Consider the following 21,591-nt stretch of genomic DNA (forward strand, 5'->3'; position numbering starts at 1 on the left):
TACTGTAGTTTCATATTCATTGGGAAATGCATTGTAATGTGATTGGGGAATTGTAAGTCACGGTTCAATTTTTTCTTCTGAAAGACCCAAATGTCTCTTCACATATAATATAAACACTAAACTCATGAATGAATTCTAAATACCATGTGACAGTGTGAAAAATATAATACTATATTCATGATCAGGTTTTAGTTTTATAATTAATACTAGATACTCAACAAAGAACTGTAAATTGAATGGGGATTATATGAACTTAAGATATGGGTTTGCATGCATCTTTTTGTACCGAATGTGAACCATCACATCAAATCATCAGAGGACCAACTGGTATGTCCTCAATAATCAAATGAAGGGAGCAAAAACAGATGGCTTAGCTGTCAAAACTTTAGATAAAAAATATTTTGTGAATCTAATTCACAAAAAAAACAATAGAACAAGACTAGGAAATAAGCTTTATGGTGATTAGAAAAGGGATCACTACCTTATCCATCTTTATAGCATCTTTTAGAGGCACTAAAGATCACACATTGTGGAGCCCAGAACCCTTGAGAAAGGTAGACAGTTACTAAAATTAACAAAAGAAAAAAAAAGATGAGACTAATTTTCAGTTGTGGTCACTACCTAATAACTAAGTAGAAACTTTTTGTGAATAGAATTCTGACTACCAGTTGGGTGCCGGTGGCTCACGCCTGTAATCCTAGCTACTCAGAAGGCTGAGCTCTGAGGATCACGGTTCAAAGCCAGCCGGGGCAGGAAAGTGTGGGAAACTCCTATCTCCAAGAAACCACCAGGAAACCGGAAATGGCGCTGTAGCTTAAGTGGTAGAGCACTTGCCTTGAGCTGAAGAGATGAGGGATAGCACCCAGGCCCAGAGTTCAAGCTCCATGACCAACAAAAAGAATTCTGACTACCCCAGGACTTTGTAAGGGCAGCATGGCTGGAGGGGTATGAGCTCTCTGTTACTGTCAAATGTGAATTTAGGCCCTTGTGACTTGTTTCTTTTTTGTTGCTTAATCAATTTTTGCAACATATACAGCAAATGAGAAAGGATTAACTTACTGTCTCTTGTAGGGATAAAACATTTGAAATCGGTCTTGAGAGGCGAATAGCAGCACTTATGTTTCAGACATTGAGGCTCCTTAAGATCTCCTTTCTTGCTGCAGGCTTCTAATTCTTGATTTTCTTTGATCATGCAAGCTTTTAGAAAAAAAAATCGAAGGAAAATGTGGCATGGTTAATAAGAACTTTCCTGCTTAAATTAGTACAAGGTAAAAACAAAGAACATTTTAAACTGGTACATTCAAAAGATTGAAGAACACATACAAGTAGTGGTGAATGCCCAAAATAATTAGATAAAATACAAAAATAATAAATGAAAATTGCCATAGAATGCCAGCTGAGCAAACAAGCCCAGAGCACTTAAGGCCCTGAGTTCAAACCAAGTACTGGCTAAAGATGAAAAAATAAAAGATAAATAATCTGTATAAGGTCACAAATTTAATGTTATTACTAACTGGCCTGTATATTTGCTTCTAAATATCTGAGATACATATATGAGTTTATCCTACCTTGTTTTTGTATGTAATCTATTGAAAAACAATCTACTTTTAAAGATTACTAGGCCAGGTTAGACTGAATCTTGAATTCTATGTTCAGTTCACTCTCAGAGAAGGATGACATAAACAGTCAGGACTTAGAAATGGGATGGGCTTCTTTTACCCTGAGTATCCTAATATTAGCATTGTTTAAACATTACTTTCCACGAATTTTATAGAGAGGGATTAAATAATTTAAAAGACTGTACTTCATCATCTGTAGAATCTTTTCTACTGCTAAGCTTCTTTTATTTTATACTTGCATCAAATGAACTTTAGATATTAAAAAACTTACAGACTCAAATTACTATGAGATATTGTAATTAAATTAAAAGGCAACAGAGTTGGGGTTGGAGGTATGCCTCAAATGGTAAAGCATCAGCCAATCATCAAAAGCATCAGATCAAGAGTTCAAATCCTGGTTTGGACACACAAAAAAAAAAATAAAAGAGAGAACAGAGCTGAATAATTGGGTATTATATGTCACATGATTTTGTGTGCCTTATACAGAGATATTGACTAACCAATAGTAGTCATTCTTTTGAAAGAAGGTTGATCCAAATATTTGGATCAACCTAGATCATTGTTTCTATTAAAATGAAAAAAATATCTGAGCACCATTGACCTGTAATTCTAGATACTCATGAAGCTGAGATCTGAATATCACAATTCAAAGCCAGCCTGAGCAGGAAAGCATGAGATTCTTATCTTCATTACCAGCAAAAAGCCAGAAGTAGAACAGTGGCAAAACAGCTAAGAGATAACAACCAGTCCCTGAGATCAAGCCCCAGTCCCAACATCAGCATGCACTAATATATATGTGTATATATATATATATATACACACATATGTATATATACACACATATGCACACATATATTCATACACATATACATGTAAGATATATATAATAAAATAAAATGAAAAAAGTGAGTCTTTAATTTATTCAACTGATTCTGACTCAGTTTACTATGAGATGAGAGAATTTTGTAGAAATGAATATATTTATATATATTCATTGTTATTATTAATGTCTTGTACAGAGGGGTTACTACATTTCCTTTTTTGGACACTATCACCCTCTCCTCTACTCTTCCCCATTTATCCCCTCTCATCCTGCCCACAAGTTACATAGGTCATTTTCCATGTAGTATATACTGAAGAGCATGATGGAAATGCAGATACCTTAAGAGTACTTTCTTTTTGGTCGGTTGTGGGGCTTGAACTCTGGGCTTGGGCGCTGTCCCTGAGCTCTTCAGCTCAAGGCTAGCACTCTACCACTTGAGCCACAGAGCCACTTCTGGTTTCCTGGTGGTTTATGGGAGATAAGAGTCTCACGGACTTTCCTACCCTGGCCGGCTTTGAACTGTGATCCTTACATCTCAGCCACCTGAGTAGCTAGGATTATAGGTGTGTGCTACTGGTGCCCAGCAGGAGTACTTTTAAAGATGGTTTTAGGGTTTGTATAACATATTATCATAGTTATAGCATAGTATCTTCTAACTATAACAAAGTCATCTGCTATTTTCATAAGCTCAAGAGTATAAATTGTCATTTGTTGCTATGAAAAACTCAGCACTCAATAAAGCATTCTTTAGCCTATACAATATAAATCTTCCAAGATTTATTTTTGTTCTACTTAAATTGGCTGTGGAAGTACTTTAAGTTTACATAAAGAAATGATTCGTTTTATTTGGTAATAAGCTGTATAATGATTTTTGTTCTTGATCAAATCACTATCAAGAAATGAAGACATTTTTTCAAGATGAGAGAAAAATTCAGGGTCTGGAATTAAACAATAGGATTAATTTTGTGCTTATATATGTAAATTAAATTTTGTCATAATAAGTTCTGAATGATTTTGAAAAAAAAAAGATTTATCTTAATAATTCACATGTGGCCAGGCACCAGCTCATACCTATATTCCTAGCTACTAAAGAGGCTGAGATCTGAGGATTACAGTTCAAAAGCCAGCCTGGGCAGGAAAGTCTGTGAGATTCTTATCTCCAACTAATCATAGAAAAATCTGAAAGTGGAGCTGTGGCTCAAGTGGTAGAGTGCTAGCCTTGAGAAAAAAAAATTCACATGTCAATTTATGAGAAGCTTCTCATTGAAAGGGTATCCAAACTGTAGAAAATGAAAGGTGTTTGTGATAAAAAAAAAATTCTCAGAAGTTATCATGTACTTGCTAAGCACATTATGTACCAAATCACAAAAACAAAAAACAAACTGAGGAGGAGGCTACAATGCTTGATAAGAAATGTACTCATTATCTTGCCCATGTAATTGTAACCCCTCTGTACAGTATTTTCACAATTAAAAAAAAACAAATTGATGTAACTTGAAACCTGGACTTTTGTCACTAAAATAGATAGCAAAGTATTTGGTATATTCTATACCAGAGATATACAGTACTCTGCTAAATGCCACAAAAGACATGTTTTTCACAATATTGGGTCCGTAACTAAACTGTATGCTATGCAATTCATGTAAATTGGGAACGTTTTAGCTATTTGTGAAGGAACAACATTTTATTTTTTTTCGTTACCTCTTCTTTTAGATAAGATTTTATTGTGAAAATACTGTACAAAGGGGTTACATGAGCAAGGTAATGAGTACATTTCTTATCCAGCACTGTTGCCTCCTTTGTTTTTCCCCTCCCAACCCTTCCCTCCCACCTCCACGACTACACTCAACACATTTTATTAAAGAACACAAAATGTGTAGGATGTCTTCCAAATACTGTTTTAGCTTATCCTTCCTACTCTTTGTTTTTAATATCCTCATTTTAAAGTTTGAACATGGAGGCTCCAAGAGAGTATCTTTTCTAAGGCAAAGGCCAGAGCCAACATTCAACTAAAGTCTGCTTTGAGCACTGCTACCTCCTGAACGTTGAATCACAATCCTCAAATCTCCGCCTCCTGTGTAGTTTAAGATGATAGGCTAGAGTCACCAGCCCCCAGCTTAGCTATACTGTTGAAACATGTGGACATTAGGAGAGAACATAAAATGAACAGCTTACTTGTGGGGAAGAAAAAGTCATCCACAAGTTCCTTAAAGGAATTTTTTTCCAGAGAGCGGACATCAGCATCCTCCCCGTTCACTGTGGTGTACTTCTTTGAAGTCTCAGAACCTGAGGACCATTAAGGAACAAAATTATTTATGTCAGAAAGAAACCATTCATAGCTTGCATTGTCTCTTTATTAGTAACTGCCTTAGCTTACCTAATTAGGGAAAGTCAAGTAGCAAAAAGATACTGCCTTTGAATCCCATAACTGCACAGATATTAATAATCATAATGGGTTCCTGCTGTGAAAGTACAGTATTAAAATGAACAAATGTTTAATATTCAACCTGACATAGTCGCTTGTCACCCTATAAATGGATTTACAAGTGTCATTGCTCTGAATAAACAGCCTTAAGGCTTAAATATCTAGTGATTGTTGGCCAGCAGTAGCTCACACTTGTAATCTTAGCTATATAGGTGGCTGAAATCTGAGGATCATGGTTTAAAGTCACCCTGGGCAGGAAAGTCTATGAGACTCTTATCTCCAATTAACCACCAAAAATTCACAAGCAGAGCTGTGGCTAAAATGGCAGAGTGCTATCCTTGAGCAAAATCACATGCTGAGGGACAGTGCCTAGGCTCTGAGTTCCAACACAAAGACTGGCACAAAAGGAAAAAAATGAGCAATTGAAAGACAAAAACAGAATCTATACCAACTGAATCAGAACTTATCACAGACTTAGTAAATAGGTAGGTTTGTTTCCCTACATAAAAATAAAATTTAAGGTCTTTGCAGTAAAGCCTTCCTTATCCTTTCACTGTAATTTAAAGAACCCATTTTTAGTTGTAGTCACCCAAGTCCTTCTATATAAAAGAAAAACAGAGCTGGGTTTAACCATATTATTAATATTTTGTACCATTTTCTTTAATAACATCACAGTATCCCAATATAAGACTCCATTTCAAGTATTAGAATAAATGTAGGTTGTTTGTAATCGATTGACATTTTAAAGAACACTACAATGATCACCACTAGCTTGCAATGGTTATCACTGACGCTAAGTATTTTGTATTCACAAAAATATCCTTAAGACAAATTCTTAAGGAGTGGATGCTTAGCCGTGTCTAGTCAACATCTAGCAAAGATATGTGAAAATTTAGTCCTGAATTTAGTAGGAATGTGCTGCTAGCTCAAAATAAATATTCATCAAATTACGGATGCACATCCCTCTAGTCATAGTTTCTTACAAATTATCTGTGTTTCACTTTTCATCAGAAATAGGAGTAGGATTTTATCAAATGATTTTAATATTAATTTCTATGATCGTATTTCCTTCTACTGATTTTCAAATATTAATATACTTATCAATATTAGAACAATATTTGAAATTCTTGAAATAAAATTCTTGAAAATAAAACTTTGCTTTACATTGGCATTTGTCAGTAAAGTATGTCTACAATTTTCTTTTGCATGCTTTATATGTAGATTGTGGAATGAAACTTACACATTCTTCATAAAATAACTAAGGCTCCTATATTTTTATACAATGAACATTTATAAAAATCATTCATAAAATGCCTCAGTCTATTTTTTCTGTGCCAGTACTAGAACTTCAGTTCAAAGCCTTATACTCTCAATTAGCTATTTCACTCAAGACTGACTCCACAGCATTTCTAGCTTTTTTTTGTTGGTTAACTGGAGCTAACGTCTCATGGAATTGTCTGTGTGGGGTGGCTTCCAACCACAATCGTCAAACATTAACTTCCTGAGTAGCTAGACTTACAGGTGTGAGCATATGGACTCTCAGTCTCGATCTATTGTATAAATGGGCATAGTTTCTTACACTTTTACTTCATGCTCATGAGTCAATTTCATTATTTTTGTTTTCCTAGGAAATGATTCACTTCGCCAAACACATGTTGTCAGATTAGATGAGGGAGACCCACTGTTTTAAGTAACACAAAGGGTGATTACATTCAGAAGAGTCATTTGACAGGACCTTTCTCATCTGCATTTCCCTCTTTCTCGAATTGACTCTATTTATTGGCACTTCACTCAGCAGAACGTGTGTAATATCTAGCAGTACTACACTATAGCCTCAGTCTCAATTTGAGGTTCTGTTTAGGAAATTGTGCCTTCTCTGGGATCCCTCAAGCTTAGGCATTGATCCCCTAACTTAAATCCCTTAGCTCGAAGTGACTTATCCTACAGTTCCTGATAGAGGGGTTTTGCTGATCATAAAGTAAAACAGGTTGCTCTGTCTTATCTGGCCCTCATTGTTTCAAAAAGCATCCAAGTTTCTTGCATACGGATAGGACACTGCAAGCCCTCTAGGTTTCCCAGGTGTTCACCCTTATAGACCTTTAGGTCACTTCAAAAGATATTTGAACTGGAGGAATCATATTTAATCTGTTCTCAAACTTCCGGATTCTTTTCTACTCTGACGAACAATTATTTTTATTAAGAATTTTCTAGTAGGATTTTTTTATACAAGAGAGATTTCACTGTGACATTTTCATACCTATGTATAATTTTCCTAAGCAAGCTGACCCCCTCTATCATTCTCCTTTATCCTCTGTTTTCCCATCTTCAAACAATTTCAACAGGTTCTCATTCATGTGTGTATATAAAGAACTTCAAAAGGAGCAGAGGATGAAAATTATTTATGTTAGCTTAGAAATTTAAAGTATTTCTCAAATGTAGTATAAGCACCAGTGATACTACATGAAAATATTAACTTTATGTTAATCTTTGCTATTTATGCATTTATTTATTTTAAATTGGAGACAAAAATATTAGTATTTCAAACGTATCATGACACATAAAAACGTTAACATTACTTGCTATATAGCAAACCTACATAAAATCCCTTTAAACTTCCCTTGTTCTTTGTTCCCCATAGTAACTGTCCCTTTTCCTTCTTTTTCTCTCTTCCAAATCTCCCATTAGCCTGCCAGTACACAAATCTTTTTTTCTCAGGTCTTCCTCTCCACCTGGCAGCCCTCCAGTTTCTTTCCCCTCCCCCTTCACTTTCATATGCAGAATAATTTCGTCCTCCTGGCCTCTAATTTGCATCCTTTATACTCATTAGCATGCTCAGCAAATAAAAGATTATTAAAAGTCAGTTTACTTAAATGGAAGCAGGAGATGTTAAAGAACTGTTTGTGTTTTCCTATCACAAAGAATTTTTTTCAATTTCTCTGTTACAACAAAGAATTTCAGGGAGCTTTATAGACAAATGGTCTGTGCAGTTTTACAAGGTCTCAGCTCTTAGAGGATTCCATGCTTAGTGTACTTCTATGTATATCCTAAAATCTATAATAAATTCATGACAAAGTAACTTGCATTTTCACTTTGTAAATTATATGCCAGATCTGTTTCTGATGTAAGATTGCTAGTTCAGATAAGGAACTGAATGCTAGTACATGGGGAGACAGTAAGAGCAATGCCTGTGGCTATCAGTGTTCAAAGGGTTTCCTGAGACAATAGTAAGGTGAGAATCCAACTATGCTGTTTCTTTCTGGGCCTTGGCCTCAGACATGAATTTGCATTGTTGTGCAGCCACATCCTAACTACTAAACTGGTGCATGTCCATGAACTTTTCTTTGCTTCAGTTTATTATTTTCATGTGGGTGGTGGTACTTATTTGGAAGGAGTGAACAACTGACAGAGATCACATATTGGTGGGAATCTCCAATCGCAAAATGTGAAACTTACTCTCACCCCTCCATCCTACTCCAGCCAGGTGCCTGAGTTCCTCAAAGCAGGCCACACCTGGCTGAACTGGGGGACCTGCTCAGTGAGTTTGCACCACAGGCTCCTGGAACAAGGCCTGCATAAATTACTTGAGCTCAAAACCATGAACGTGCAAAGCACATCCCAAAAGGTTTTGGAGCCTCCAGCCACCTTCATCAAGGATTCAAGTCCCTTCACCCCTATCCCCCAGTGTGCCTTGTGTCTCTAAATTCTTTTCAGGTCACCATAGTGTCCATTTTCGGCTCAACTTTCCCTTAAAGTTCATCTGGTCTTTTGACATCAGTGTCTTTGCATGTTTTCATTCTTCTCACCTTTTCAAATCCATCCTTTTCACTAATACATGGTGCTGAAGCCCAGGACGGAGCTCCCCAGAGGACTCTTGTGCTTGAAGGGGTCTCATCTACAGGACAGAGTTCCCCAAAGGACTCCTGTCCTTGAAGGGATCTCATCTACCTCCTCTCTCTTTTTGCTCTCCTTTTTCCCTTTGGAAAGTGAGGCTTTCAGAGAATCAGTCAGTCCTTCATCTACTGAAAAAAACAGGAGTGTGGAAGTTCCTGGCTACATGGAGGCCTCTGAGCGACCCGAAGCTGGGTCATGGCTTTACTGCTTAAGCCTACATAGGCAAGGCAAGATCTTGACCTAAGTCTTACTGACTGAATTGGTAAACTCTGTAGTTAGCCCCTTTGTTTCCCCTTATCTTCCCCCCTCCACCCCTCTGACAACCTCCATACCAGAGATCATTTGCCATTTGGTCACCTAAACACACTACTAGCAATAGTTACCTCTTGAAGGGCCCTTAAGAGTGAAATGAACACTGGTCTTGGGAAACTCCCTCTGGCTGACTGGATTTGAGGGATACCTGCCCCACAATAGAGTATCTCACTGACATCGAACATGAATTGGTGTTCTTGGTTCTTTTTCCTCACAACCAACCAGGAATTTGGCTCTTAGGACTCAGACTGATAGCGCTTTGGCTTGTGCCTCGAGAGTAAAACACATGCTGGGGACCAGGAACACTCTCTAGTTTCCCTCTCAAAGGCTGGCCACTCTGGGCTTGAAACCAGACCTAAAATAAAAAATAAGCCACTTAGAAATTTGGCCTCACAAAAGACATGGCTAGCATGATAGACAGCCCATAGAAAGGGAGAAGATTTTTACTAGCTATGCATCAGACAAGCCTTTTATCTAAAATATACTTTAACCTCAAAAAAACAACCAAATTACAAAATGGGCTAAAGACCCAAAGAGAGACTTCTCAGAAGAAGAAAAATGGACAATAGACACATGAAGAAATGTTCAACATCTCTGGCCATGTAAGGGAATGCTACTACACTGTTGGTGGGAATATGAACCTGTTCAACCACTCTGGAAAGCAGTATGAAGGTTCCTCAAAAGAGAAAAGCTTGTTTTTCTCATAGATTTTTCACTCTATTGTGCCTAAAGATAAAAACTAACCTTTACAGATGTGTAGACCCAAGAACATAAAACTGCCTGCCTCTTCCTCACAAGTTCAGTAAATGGAATCTAAGAAGGAGAAGCTAAGAGTCTAGACCAAGGACAACAAATGAGGAAGAAAAACAACATCATATGAGAGGCTATTTATCCCCATCAGATGTAGACTCTACATGAATAGAAATATGGGACATGAAAGCAAGGATTTCATAGCATACTTGGTCAGTCATGTACACTCATATTTCCCAAAAGTGAAATTTTTATTCTAGATACATTGTGATTATATGCAATGATTAAACCTTGTCTCTTTCCTTAGTCTACTCACTTCACTATTCAGATTCTTAATTTCTCCCTTAAAGTAAAACTCCCAGGAGGCTGAAAAAGGCCTGCTGGAGAAAACCCTTCCTCTTATTTCTTCCCTAATTGCAGCTATCCAATCGCTTAAACATTCCCCTTCTAAGACTTTATTTCTGTAAATTAATTGTAGAAAAAAAAGTTTTGTGGTCTAAAACTGGTTGGAAAACGGAGCTTAGGTACCCACTAACTGGTTGGAAAACGGAGCTTAGGTACCGCCCCCCCCCCCCCCCCCCCCCCGGCACACACACACACTTAAAATCGTCATTGACAAAAAGGAATTTTGTAAAGACTATCAGCAAATTCAGGACCCTTTGTAAGTATAAAATGGTGTAAAATGGTAGTTGCTAGACCCTCCTATGGTAAATAATTTAGGAGAGGTGCCTCCTCCCTCCCCTAATTCTCTCTGCAGGCCCTGGGGACTGATATCCAGTTAAGGAGTGTTCAAAGGTCAATTTATTTGTTAATTCAGTTTTGTAAAATGTATTATTCTGTTCATGGTAATCTATACAAAGTATGTTAAATTCTGTTTGTTCTTGTTTGTGTTTTGTGTTTCCAGTTTTATTATGTATTGCCCCCATGGTTTTATCATGCAATGGGCAAAAGGGTCATTTGACACTGGAATTTCAGAAAACTTTTGGCCGATTTTCATTTTTTTTAAATCTAAGTACACCTTAAAAATTTTGTGAACAAGTGGTTATGTGTGTGTGTATGTGTGTGTGTGTGTGTGTGTGTGTATAAAGATGTTCAAAATAACCTCACTTTAATACATAAAAACTGTCATCACTATATGAAAAATCGGTAGTCTTTTCTATCAAGCTAAAGTGCTTCTGTCTCATATATTCATACTTTTTGTTATTTCTATTTCCTGAAATTATTTGCTTTTTTACTTCAATTGTAATATTATCTGTGCTGCTTGTGTCAGGCAGCCAAGTTACGGAGATGTATCTCTAATAGTCCCCTTTCTATTCTTAGTTATTCATTTCTAACAACAGTAACCAAGAGTTAACTGTCTACAAGCCAAAAGGAAAAAATGGGCAGTTTTAAATTTACATCACGCCGGGTGCTGGTGGCTCATACCTGTAATCCTAGCTACTCAGAAGGCTGAGATCTGAGGATCATGATTCAAAGCCAGCCCGAGCAGGAAAGTCCATTAGACTCTTAACTCCAATAAACCACTCAGAAAACCGGAAGTGGTGCTGTGGCTCAAGTGGTAGAGCACTAGCATAGAGCTGAAGAGCTGAAGGACAGCACCCAGGCCCAGAGTTCAAGCCCCACTACCAACCAAAAACAAAAACTCAAATCACGAAGAAGAGCATTAGGGATTTGGGTACTAACAAATGTGTCTAAAAGTTATTACATTAAGGAAAAAAACTGTTATTTGAGTTCAAAAGTCTTCTAAAAGTTAATTCAAAATACAATTAAAGCTGAAATCAGTAAGGAGAAAAAGGAATGTAAAGAAGGAAGAATGTAAAGAAAGCCTTGGAAAAAGAGTTGAAACAAAAATGGTTTCCTTTGGAGAAGAAAGGATTTAGGACCTAAGAACTGTCTTAATGTTTGTTCCAAAATAGAAAAAGGAAAAAAGTTAAGACTAACCATAGAACATTCCAGTAACTTGTAGATGGTATGAGTACATCCTTAATTTTATAAGATATAGCTTATTAGTAAAGTTAGTGGATTTGGTATGTAATTAATTTTGCTATTATTCAAAAATTGAACTACAATTTTTTCTAAGGTCAAGATTAATACAGTAATGTAAAATCAGCATCCCATTCTTTGTTTATCTATGAAAGTAAAGTAAGTGTTTATGTCAAGGTCCTTCAAATGATTACCTCTTAAATATGTAAACTAAAATGTTATACTCTGCTTTTAATATTTCTGTTTCCCAAATATTTAATGTACCTTGTATACAGAGCTAAAAGGACACCAATCAGGCCTGTGTTCCTACATTCTTCCTTGTAATCAAAAAGGCTTAGCGGCATCTACAGTGATTTCAATCTTAATTAGCATCCTAGCATGCTATACATAATTAAAAATAACTAGATTGTTTAATCAGTTGCTGTTGCAAAATTCTCAACGTGACTACTTTTAAGTTTTGCCATTACAAATTTAATCCTCTGTAGCAACCACAGTCAGAACCACAGAGGGATAAATAGCTCTTATAAGTATTTATTAGTAAAGTTTAACTTTGGTTATTAGAAATTCAAGGTAAGCCCAGATTAAAAACTATTTCTATTGAACTCCTTGTTGATTAAATTGGAAATTAAAGGGTCTATTGGCACCAACTCTCACCCAACCTGTCAGTTACCCTCCTCCAAAATAGGCCAACGGGGACACAGCATCTCAGAAACAAGCAAATTAGAAAGTGGTAGAGCACTAGCCTTCAGCAGAAAAACAACAACAGGGAAATTATCTCAGGAAAGGAAAAAGACCCATCAGACCCACTGCGACAAAGCTCCTCCTGGCAATGAGTGACCACCCAGAGGCAGGTTGGAAGGACTACTCAGATAAGAGAGGATGATATCAGAGCATGAATGGAGTCACTTGTGCTTTTCTCTAAAAGCTGGGAGGTCAAAAGAAAACAGTTCATAAGCCTGCCTAAAGCCTAACCTGTCTACCTTCTAACTGGACAGGATCTTAAACCTTGCCTTTCTGCTATTTCTATTTATAATGAGTCTTGAAGTCAGGATAGTTTGCCTTGGCACCTTCCTGGATCATCCATCTATAATCGGCAGACATGGATAGCCCAGTTACAGGAAACAATGCCTCCCACCAGACTCTTAACCACTCCAGTCGAGACGATTTGTGCAAAATCAGACCCCATACAATATCGGGGTGTTATCTTAACCAGTCCACTATGCTTTCCCCTACCCAGTCTTGAGAAACCCTAGACACTCCCTTCCTTCCGCCAGGCCATTTTATATGGAAATTCCTCCTTACCTCAAATGGGCCACAACTGGGTTTGTGTTCTAAATTGCATTTTTCTGGTTTGGGACCTGGGTGTGTTCCCCTGTGTCATTCTTACCAGTCAGGTCTGTCACATTGTCATCCTTTTCCCTGATCTCACAATCCTACCCAAGGGAGAAGCCCTGCTTATCAGGAGGCCTCCTAGATATTCTTGGCACTCCCGCATTATTGCCATCCCTCTCCTTGTGGGTCAACTAGCCGCCTCAGGCACAGTCCTCGAACCACTGGTATTGAAATGTCATAGGTCCAATACTACGGGCTGACCTAGTAGGCCGTGGAGGATTTTACAGTCCTTACCCAATCAGCCCTAGTCCTGAAACAAAAACTAAACTCACTGACCACAACCATCCTCCAATATAGATGTAGGCTTCACTTACTGCTGCACGAGGGACTTGTGCCTTTTTACAGGAATGCCTCATTACAACGACAATCACTGCAGTGAACATCCGTGTAAGAATCTCTCTCACAATGGTCCCCTTGGTTGGCCCATCTATTAGGACTTTTAACAGTCATCTTCTTACTCCCCTCATTCTTGGACACTGTTTTCTTAATGATTTTTTTAAGAGATTCTCTTTAACCAACCTCACCCAGGCCATCACCCCAAAGCAGGTCAAGATCATCCTATCACTGCAGGCAACCCAAGGCTTCGCTTACACTGCCATGCCTAATGCAGACTCAGACCCTGAAGACAGCCCTACTGATTTCTCCATGCCCCTATGTCAGCAGGAAGTAGCCAGAAATGACCATGAAGCCCCTCACCTATTTATATCCCTTCAGGGTCTCAAATAATTACAATCTGCAATCTCAGTTACCTGCCAGGCAACTGGTGCCTGAGTTCCTCAAAGTAGGCCACACTTGGTTGAACTGGGACTTCCTCAGTGGGTATGGACAACAGGATCCCTAGACAAGGCCTACATAAATTACTTCAAGCCAAAACCCAAAAACTTGCAAAGCATGTTTCGAAACTTTCTGTACCTTCCAGCCACCTTCACCCAGGACCCTACTTAAGTCCTTTCATCCCTGCCCCTCAATACACCTCATGTGTCCTGACTTTTTTTCAGGCCACCACGGCATCCCTCTTCAACTTCCCATTAAAGTTGATCTGGTTGGAGTTTCTACTTGCCTTCCTTCTTGTCTTTTCGAATCTATCCTTTCCCCTAACATTTATCAAGTGCTTAGTACACACAATGTGAAAGGACGATTTCATTGTCTTTCATCATTTATTTTTAACAATATTACCTTGTTTCCAAGATACTTATTTTACTTATTTTTTGTCAGTTTTTGTGCTTGGACTCAGGGCCTGAGCACTGTGCCTGACATCTTTTGCTCAAGGCTAGCACTCTACCACTTGAGCTACAGCAATTCAAGTGGATAACTGGCTTTGAACTGTGATCTCAGATCTCAGTCTCCTGAGTAGCTAGGATTACAGGTGTGAAGCACCAGCACACAGCTCAGGATATTTATTTTGATAAACACTAGAATGATAGAAATGGCAAATATAATCAACATTTATCATGTAGTAGCAAATACAGTCAACATTTAAAACTATTTTAGAGCTCCTTTTAAATATATACATTTATGCATAAAGTGGAGTTTCAATAAAATTAATAACTATCACAATCTAGTAATACGAATGATAAGAAATTTGTGAAATTTCTTTATTTCTTACCATGCATAGCTGAAGCCTACAAAGGTAAAATGACTCATCAAAAGTAAACAACAAATCAGTGGTTTTGGCAGAATAACCCATATGTCCTAGCTCATCACAGAGGGCTACAGTAACTTCATTACTTGGACACATGGTTGAATCAAGAGCTGGTTTAATCAGATATATGGCACACAGTCAAACCTTCTTTGTGCAATGTCTCATTGATTCTTCAAGGTTAACAGATAAATGTGATACTGTAATCAATAATAACAAAAACTAGCTGCTGGCCTTTTTGTATGGAGCTAAAACAGCTTGAAACTATTCCCTTATTAGTTTATCTTTATTTTGAATCTTCTAAAAAGAGTAAGCAAAACAAATTGACTCCATAGGTCAGTTTATTCAGATGAGGAGATAGAATAACATTTGAGGGAGTTGAGAGAAAGATGAGGTAGAAAAGGTCCTTTTCAGAAGGCTACAACAAACTTAGAGAAAGAAAAAGTAGTTAAATGGGGAGATGAGAAATTTTGAAGAAAAGGAAAGGACTTTGAGGCAAATGCGTCAGCAAGATCACTGAGCAGAAGGATAGGAAAAACTTTAGAGAAATAAGCAGAAATTGCATTAAGATGTTAAGGGAGGGAAAGCCTTAGTAGGTAACAGAGCCTTTGTGGGGTTGAAATAATAATTCTGAGAAGGAAGTGAGGTCTATAGAAAATAAAGAAGTAAAATAAGAGTTTGACTGAGGGAGGAAAGCTTTTAGTGAAGGTGAATTAGAGAGGAAAGCAGGTATGGCTGAGCAATAGGGTATCTGCCTAGTATTCACAAGGACCTGAGTTCAAATGTCATGTTACAACAATAAATAAAACTGCTGCTGCATTTGAAGCAGTCAAGGAAAGCAATGATGGAAGGACTTAGTAAGAATGTAAGTGGAGAAGTTCTTTTGAAAAGGAGGTGAAGAAATTTAGTGCAGTGTGTATGAGAAAGGAGTTGCTACTTTGTAAGAGAAGTTTAGGAACAGAGATCTTTTAAGGGAAGTGAACAAGGAAAGTCAATATTGATGGTAGCCGAAAGGCAAGATGAAAAATGGCAAGGTTTTTTCTGTGAAGTGAGGTCATGGAAATTTTGTATAGGAGAAAAAAAGGATAGCATATCTTGAGAGGAGTAAGAATTGTGTGAGGACATGTGAGGAAGGAAAGTCCTACATGAGAGAAGCTACGAGAGGTAATAGTGAAAAAAGAAGGCTGAGGTGAAGAATGGGTGCTGTGAGTAATATGAGGAAGATTTCGTTAAGGGGATATGTGGAAGAGAAAAATTAAGTGGATAATTGAGAAATAAATAGGCTTACCAAGGCAGAAAGATTCTGGGTTTGAGGCCAATCTGAAGACTCTATCTCAAACAAACAAACAAACAAAAAATAAGGGATGGGAAAATGAAAAGGTAGGGTAGGAAACCCCGAGAGAAAGGAGATTTGTGAGTGAACATGAGAGACAGCAGGACTTTGTAACAGGATGTGAGGAAGGAGAGAGCCTAACAAGAAGAAGTGGCTCCCCAGCCACAATGTGGCTTAGTGGTAGAGTGCTTGCCTAGCATGCATGAAGACCTGGGTCCCATTCCTCAGTACCACATAAAGAGAAAAATCCAGAAGTAGCGCTGTGGGTCAAGTGGTAGAGTGGTAGCCTATAGCAAATAGAAGCTCAGGGACAGTGCCCATACCCTGAGTTCAAGCCCCAGGACTGGCAAAAAGAAAAGAAAGAAAGAAAAAGAAGTAGCTGAATAAGAAATTTGAGTAGTGAAAAAGGTATTACTAAGTTAAGGTTAGAGGTGGAAAAGTTGAGACATGCTACAGGTTAGTAACTTTACAGATTAGGGAAGGAAGACATGCTGATTAGGGAAATAAGGCAAACCAGTATACTGTGAAAAGGAGAAGGCCTTTTAGAGAAGAGCTACAAGTGACTGAAATGCTAATCAAAAATTCCCCCCAAAAGAAAAGTCTAAAAGCAGACAGCTTTACTTGCAATATCTACCACACATTTAAGGCATAACTAACATCAATCGTTTTTAACCATTGAAGAAAAGATGGAAATTTTTGTGTTTTTCACATTTTTATTAGTGTATATTCATTGTATAATGTGTGGGGTTTGTTGTGACAATTTTCTTACATATATGTAATATATTCAGATCATACCTTCCCCTTCTCAAACTATTCATCACTGCTCAAAGAGTTGTTTGAAGATTATCTGGTATGAATATCATTTACCTCTGAGGAAAAAGTAAATTTCCTCTATTTGTATGCCTGGCAATTTAGTTTTTCTCATCAATGCTTTGGCATTTTGCTCTGCTTCTATTCCGTCAGCCTGAGATATTCTTGCAAGTAGTTGTTTCCTTCTGTGAATGATTCACAAAGAGACTTTCATTTTGTTTCTAAAGATGGCTTGTTATGGGAACAAAACTTATAAATTGTCTAGTTCTTTCATTCAAGTCATTAGGAAATATTTTTGCCTTTGAGTTGCTTAAATTTTGGGGGAAAACACTCTTAATCACATGCTTTTTGAATCTTAAAAGCACAACTATAAAGTTAACACAAAGAGGGCTGGGAAGGTGGCTCAGTGGTAGAGCACTTGCCTTGAGCTGAAGAGCTGAGGGACAGTGCCCAGGCCCAGAGTTTAGGCCCCACGACCGGACACCCCCCTCCCCCAAAAAAAGTTAACACAAAGATTTTGTGTTTGGGGGTTTTCTCCCTGTCTGCATTTTTTTTATCCTAAGAATTCTTCTATTCAAAGTTATTTTGAAGTTTGATTACGTTAGCCAACTTAAAAGGAATGAAATATTCTGTAACTTTTAAGACTCATGTAAAACCAGAAAAATATATGGAAGTCTAAAAATCTCAAACATGTCAAAAACAGAGGATTTAATACATTGCAAACCTCTACGTCACAGTAATAAGGTTTTTGGGCACTGTGATCTCACTTAATTAAATAGCTCTGTTTCTGGAAACATGATTACAATTCCAGGATAATTATTGAGGGCTTGTTGGAGACCTGAGCCCTTTTGGAGTCTCTTCTGAGGAGCATCACTGGCTGTGATAAGAAACCCTCTTCCAATTATCGTTTAAAAAAAATGTTTCATGCCAGAGCAACTTTCTTAATTTATCCTATGAGAACCATAGTAATATGGTACCAATGCCAAATATAGCACAGAAATACAGGGTTAAGCTAACCTTGAGCTGAAGTGCTCAGGGAGAGGGCTCAGGACATTTCAAGCCCCATGACCAATCTGAAAACAAAAACAAAAACAAAAACAAAAACAAAAAATCAACTTTTTTTTTTTGTCAGTACCAGGGGTTTAACACAGGTACTAAGGTTGCTTCTGCATGGCTGGTGGTATAGTATTTCTGCAAAATCCCTAGCTGTGATTTTTTACTAATCAGAGATGGAGCATCCTGTACTTTCCTGCCCCGCCTGGGTTCAAAGTCATTTTCCAGAGCTCAGGGTTCTAGGCGGGTAGGACTGCATGGAGGAAAAACCTTTTGTCTACAATTGTACACATGAAATGGCAGAGCCCAGGTGTAGAATGGCAGGAGCTTGCAAGGCCTCGCTAGAACACGAGGCTTTGAGTAGCAGCCACTATACTTGGACACAGGGCACAAATACACAAGTGGCAATCGTTACAGCAGATCCACGCAGTCATTATTATACACAAAAGGATGAGAGGCGAGCGGTATGTGAGAACTGAGAAGAGTGCCCACAGGTTTTCCAGGGCAGAGGACACAAGGGCAGATAAGGAGATGCAGGGAAAGGGGAGGCTTAACGTGCTTCTTAGGTGGGGCCTGTGCCAACAGTCAAAGCCCCAGCCTGCCACCACCTGCCCGTTTCCGCTGCACACTCTCCACTGCAGTCGCACCTCTAACTTGCCTGGCACTTCTCCCACTTCCTTCCCCTCTTTTCCTGTTTCTGCCCCTCTGATGCACCTCCCACTTCCGCCAAAGTCCCCCACTCATGTCACACGCTTCCCACTTCCTTCGGCTGTCGTCCACTTGAGGCACACATGGTCCCCACCTCCACCCCTCTCCAACTGTCGCCGCACCTGCTCCACCTCCACTGCCCTCCGTGCAGTTCGGGGGACCATCTTACCCACTTCTATGGCATTTCCCCTTACCTCCGCCCAACTTCCACTTCCGCTGAGCACCTCCCTCACGTTTGCCAAACCTGTGCAACTTCCGCCACACCTCTCCAATCGCCAATCACCTCCATCAACTTGCTCTCCCTCCGGGAAATCCTTGCCAGTCCCTTAGCTAGAATATTCCCTCAACGGTCCCCTACATCCCTGCCCCTCCCCCACATCGTGTGAGCTGCCCCCCCTCCTGTGGGTTGCTCCCCGAATTCCTACTCATCCTCACATCCCCAGAGCTGCGCTTCCCCCTCAAACACCTGCCGCTCCCCTGCTTCACTAGAGTAGCTCTACAATGTTTGTGTAACATCCCGTGGTCCTACCACCCTTCAGCCATGCCCCTCACCCCCAAACACCACACCAGCTCCTCCCCCCATCGCCAATTTCCTCACCTACCCCCACCTTCGTGAGCCTCCTGGCCAGCGCCGCCAGTCAGTACTCACCAACATGCAGGATGTAACTGAATATGACGATGGTCCACATGAACAGCATGAGCAGTCCGAAGAGCTTGAAGCTCCACATGGTGGCCAATGTCTGGCGAATCTCCCACCAGAAGCCTCCGGCGTTCGCGAGCCTGCCGGGCTGCGGCAGCGCTGCCATGTAGGCTGCGTAGTGAGGATTGATGGGAAAGCGCCTTCGATAGGGGCCAATGGCTGGATTCTCCCCGTTGTCCACACTAAGGAGTCTCAAGCGAGCACTGCGCACAACCCTGCCCCTAAAGCTAGGCCTACCGCGAGGAGACCTAGACCCAGTGGGCATGGTGCAAAGTGTGCCCGTTTTGCTGAGTCACAGTCTCACTAGGAAACCCACTACATGGGGGCATAGGAAATCTCGTGGGAACAATAAGCCCTCGCGAGATCTGATTATGATTGCATCTCACCCGTCTTCACCTTATTCCACAAGCCTGACTCTTTTCAATTCCATGGATAACGTCCTGTGACCTCTTGACCCGACTTCAGAAGTTTGTAATGGTACTCTTCAAATTTCCTATAACAATTGGTGCTGCAGGCTTGTAATCCTTGGACAGTAGTTTATCTGAGCCAAGCCTCAAAGCAGCACAATCCACCACACAAGGCAGAAAAATGCCCATGGCACTTGGAGCCCCTGAGACACCTGAATATGATCATGTCCCATTGATATCATACTTTCTTTGTTTTATTTTGTTCTGTCGATCGTGGGACCTGAGCGCTAGGCCCGGGCGCTGTCCCTCAGCTCCTCAGCTTAAGGTGAGCACTCTACCATTGGAGCCACAGCACCACTTCCAGTATTTTCTGTTTATGTGGTCCTGAGGAATCAAACGCAGAGCTTCATGCATGCAAGGCAAGCACTCTACCACTGATCTACCTGCTCAGCCCATCTTAAGCTTTCTTACACAGATCCACCTTGTATAATTCCTTAGTATGGTGCTCCCCCACTTGAAGACCTTTACAATTGTATTTCGTAAATGCTTCCTGAAAAAAAATGGGTAGTAGAGGCTTACATCCCTATGTAACATGACATTGTCCAAAAAAAAAATTAATTACACTTGCAATTGTAAAGAACTGCAACGTTAGATTCTACGCTCTACTGACAAGGTATACAAGTAGTCAGAAGATGCACCAACTCAGAAACAAGGGGACAAAAATTTCTCTTGTTATGCAAACTATCATCCCCACGAAGAACTGCTTCCCACCAAGAACCTTGTTAATATTATACCCAGCACATATAAAAAATGAGTATTTGACCAGATAACACGCAATCACCCTAAGAACTCACAAGATGAAGCTGCAACACACATCGAGAACTCAGCTGCCTTTGAAAAATAAATGGACTGCTTTTCTTTTTTCAGATTTTTTTTCAGTATTTTGTACAACTTGGATACAACTAAAGTACCTATCAGAAAGTGCTAAGACATGTAATTAGTTTTCTTATTTTGTACTTTCCATTTTTCCTTACCATTTTATAAAAATCTTAGTCTGTATTGCTTTTGTTATTGTACAACTTCAGGTTTTGCCTGGCTCCTTGTTCCTTGCATTGGGAGGACTTCCATTCCCAGATCTTCACTATGCTCATTAACATTATTTGGGGTATGCTGCAGTTCTGCTCATACATACATGCCTATTTCTTCCAGAAACGTGTTTCTGCATAGGAGGGTCTGGCATGACCTAGGATGGGGCTCCTTGACTGGTGGTCCTGGTAAGTACAATGAATGAAGGCAGAGGGATCTCCCTGTAGCTCCCAATTCTAGTGTCTTCTCAATGTTAATACACAAATTTGTCTTGGCATCTAGGGGTTTGTGAGGTCCAAAGCCCCAGGCAGACAGGAGGTGAAGAGGCTACTGAGAATATAGAGAGATCCTCTTCCCCACTTACTAAGAGGTACAAGAAATATAAAAGGATCTGGGGACAATGTTAATGTTCTTTCAGAGTAGAAAGAACATAGAATCCATGAACTAAAGGACATAAGAGCTGACTCTGTTTCTAATCCTTTGTCACACTCACCTTTAACTTGAAGCCTGTGACTAGGACTAGGCTTTACAGTGTGCCCAGGGACCACAAAGGTACCTCACAAGAGGCCACATCAAGCCCCCACTGACTCCTCCCTCTATCATTGTGTAAGACTCAACAGTGAAAAAGTATGCCCTGTGGAGAGCATGTATGTCATGGAG

General features: G+C 39.4%; 1 protein-coding gene across 2 annotated transcripts in view; it reads right to left on the reverse strand.

The window, feature by feature from the left end:
• Nucleotides 1–19,746, reverse strand: part of Fmr1nb (FMR1 neighbor) — a 32,972-nt gene extending 13,226 nt beyond the window's left edge. For both annotated transcript variants that reach the window (XM_070038885.1, XM_070038883.1), the window contains exons 1-3: nt 19,388–19,746; nt 4,618–4,728; nt 1,060–1,197 (exon numbers count right to left, since the gene is read on the reverse strand). In XM_070038885.1, the coding sequence (XP_069894986.1) occupies nt 1,060–1,197; nt 4,618–4,728; nt 19,388–19,703 (565 nt within the window). In that variant the 5' untranslated portion in view covers nt 19,704–19,746. The remainder of the gene's footprint in view (nt 1–1,059; nt 1,198–4,617; nt 4,729–19,387) is intronic.
• Nucleotides 19,747–21,591: the final 1,845 nt, after the last annotated feature.

This window comes from Dipodomys merriami, unplaced genomic scaffold (assembly GCF_024711535.1).
Source record: "Dipodomys merriami isolate MVZ:Mamm:240054 unplaced genomic scaffold, mDipMer1.0.p SCAF_3, whole genome shotgun sequence".
Classification (NCBI taxonomy): domain Eukaryota; kingdom Metazoa; phylum Chordata; class Mammalia; order Rodentia; family Heteromyidae; genus Dipodomys; species Dipodomys merriami.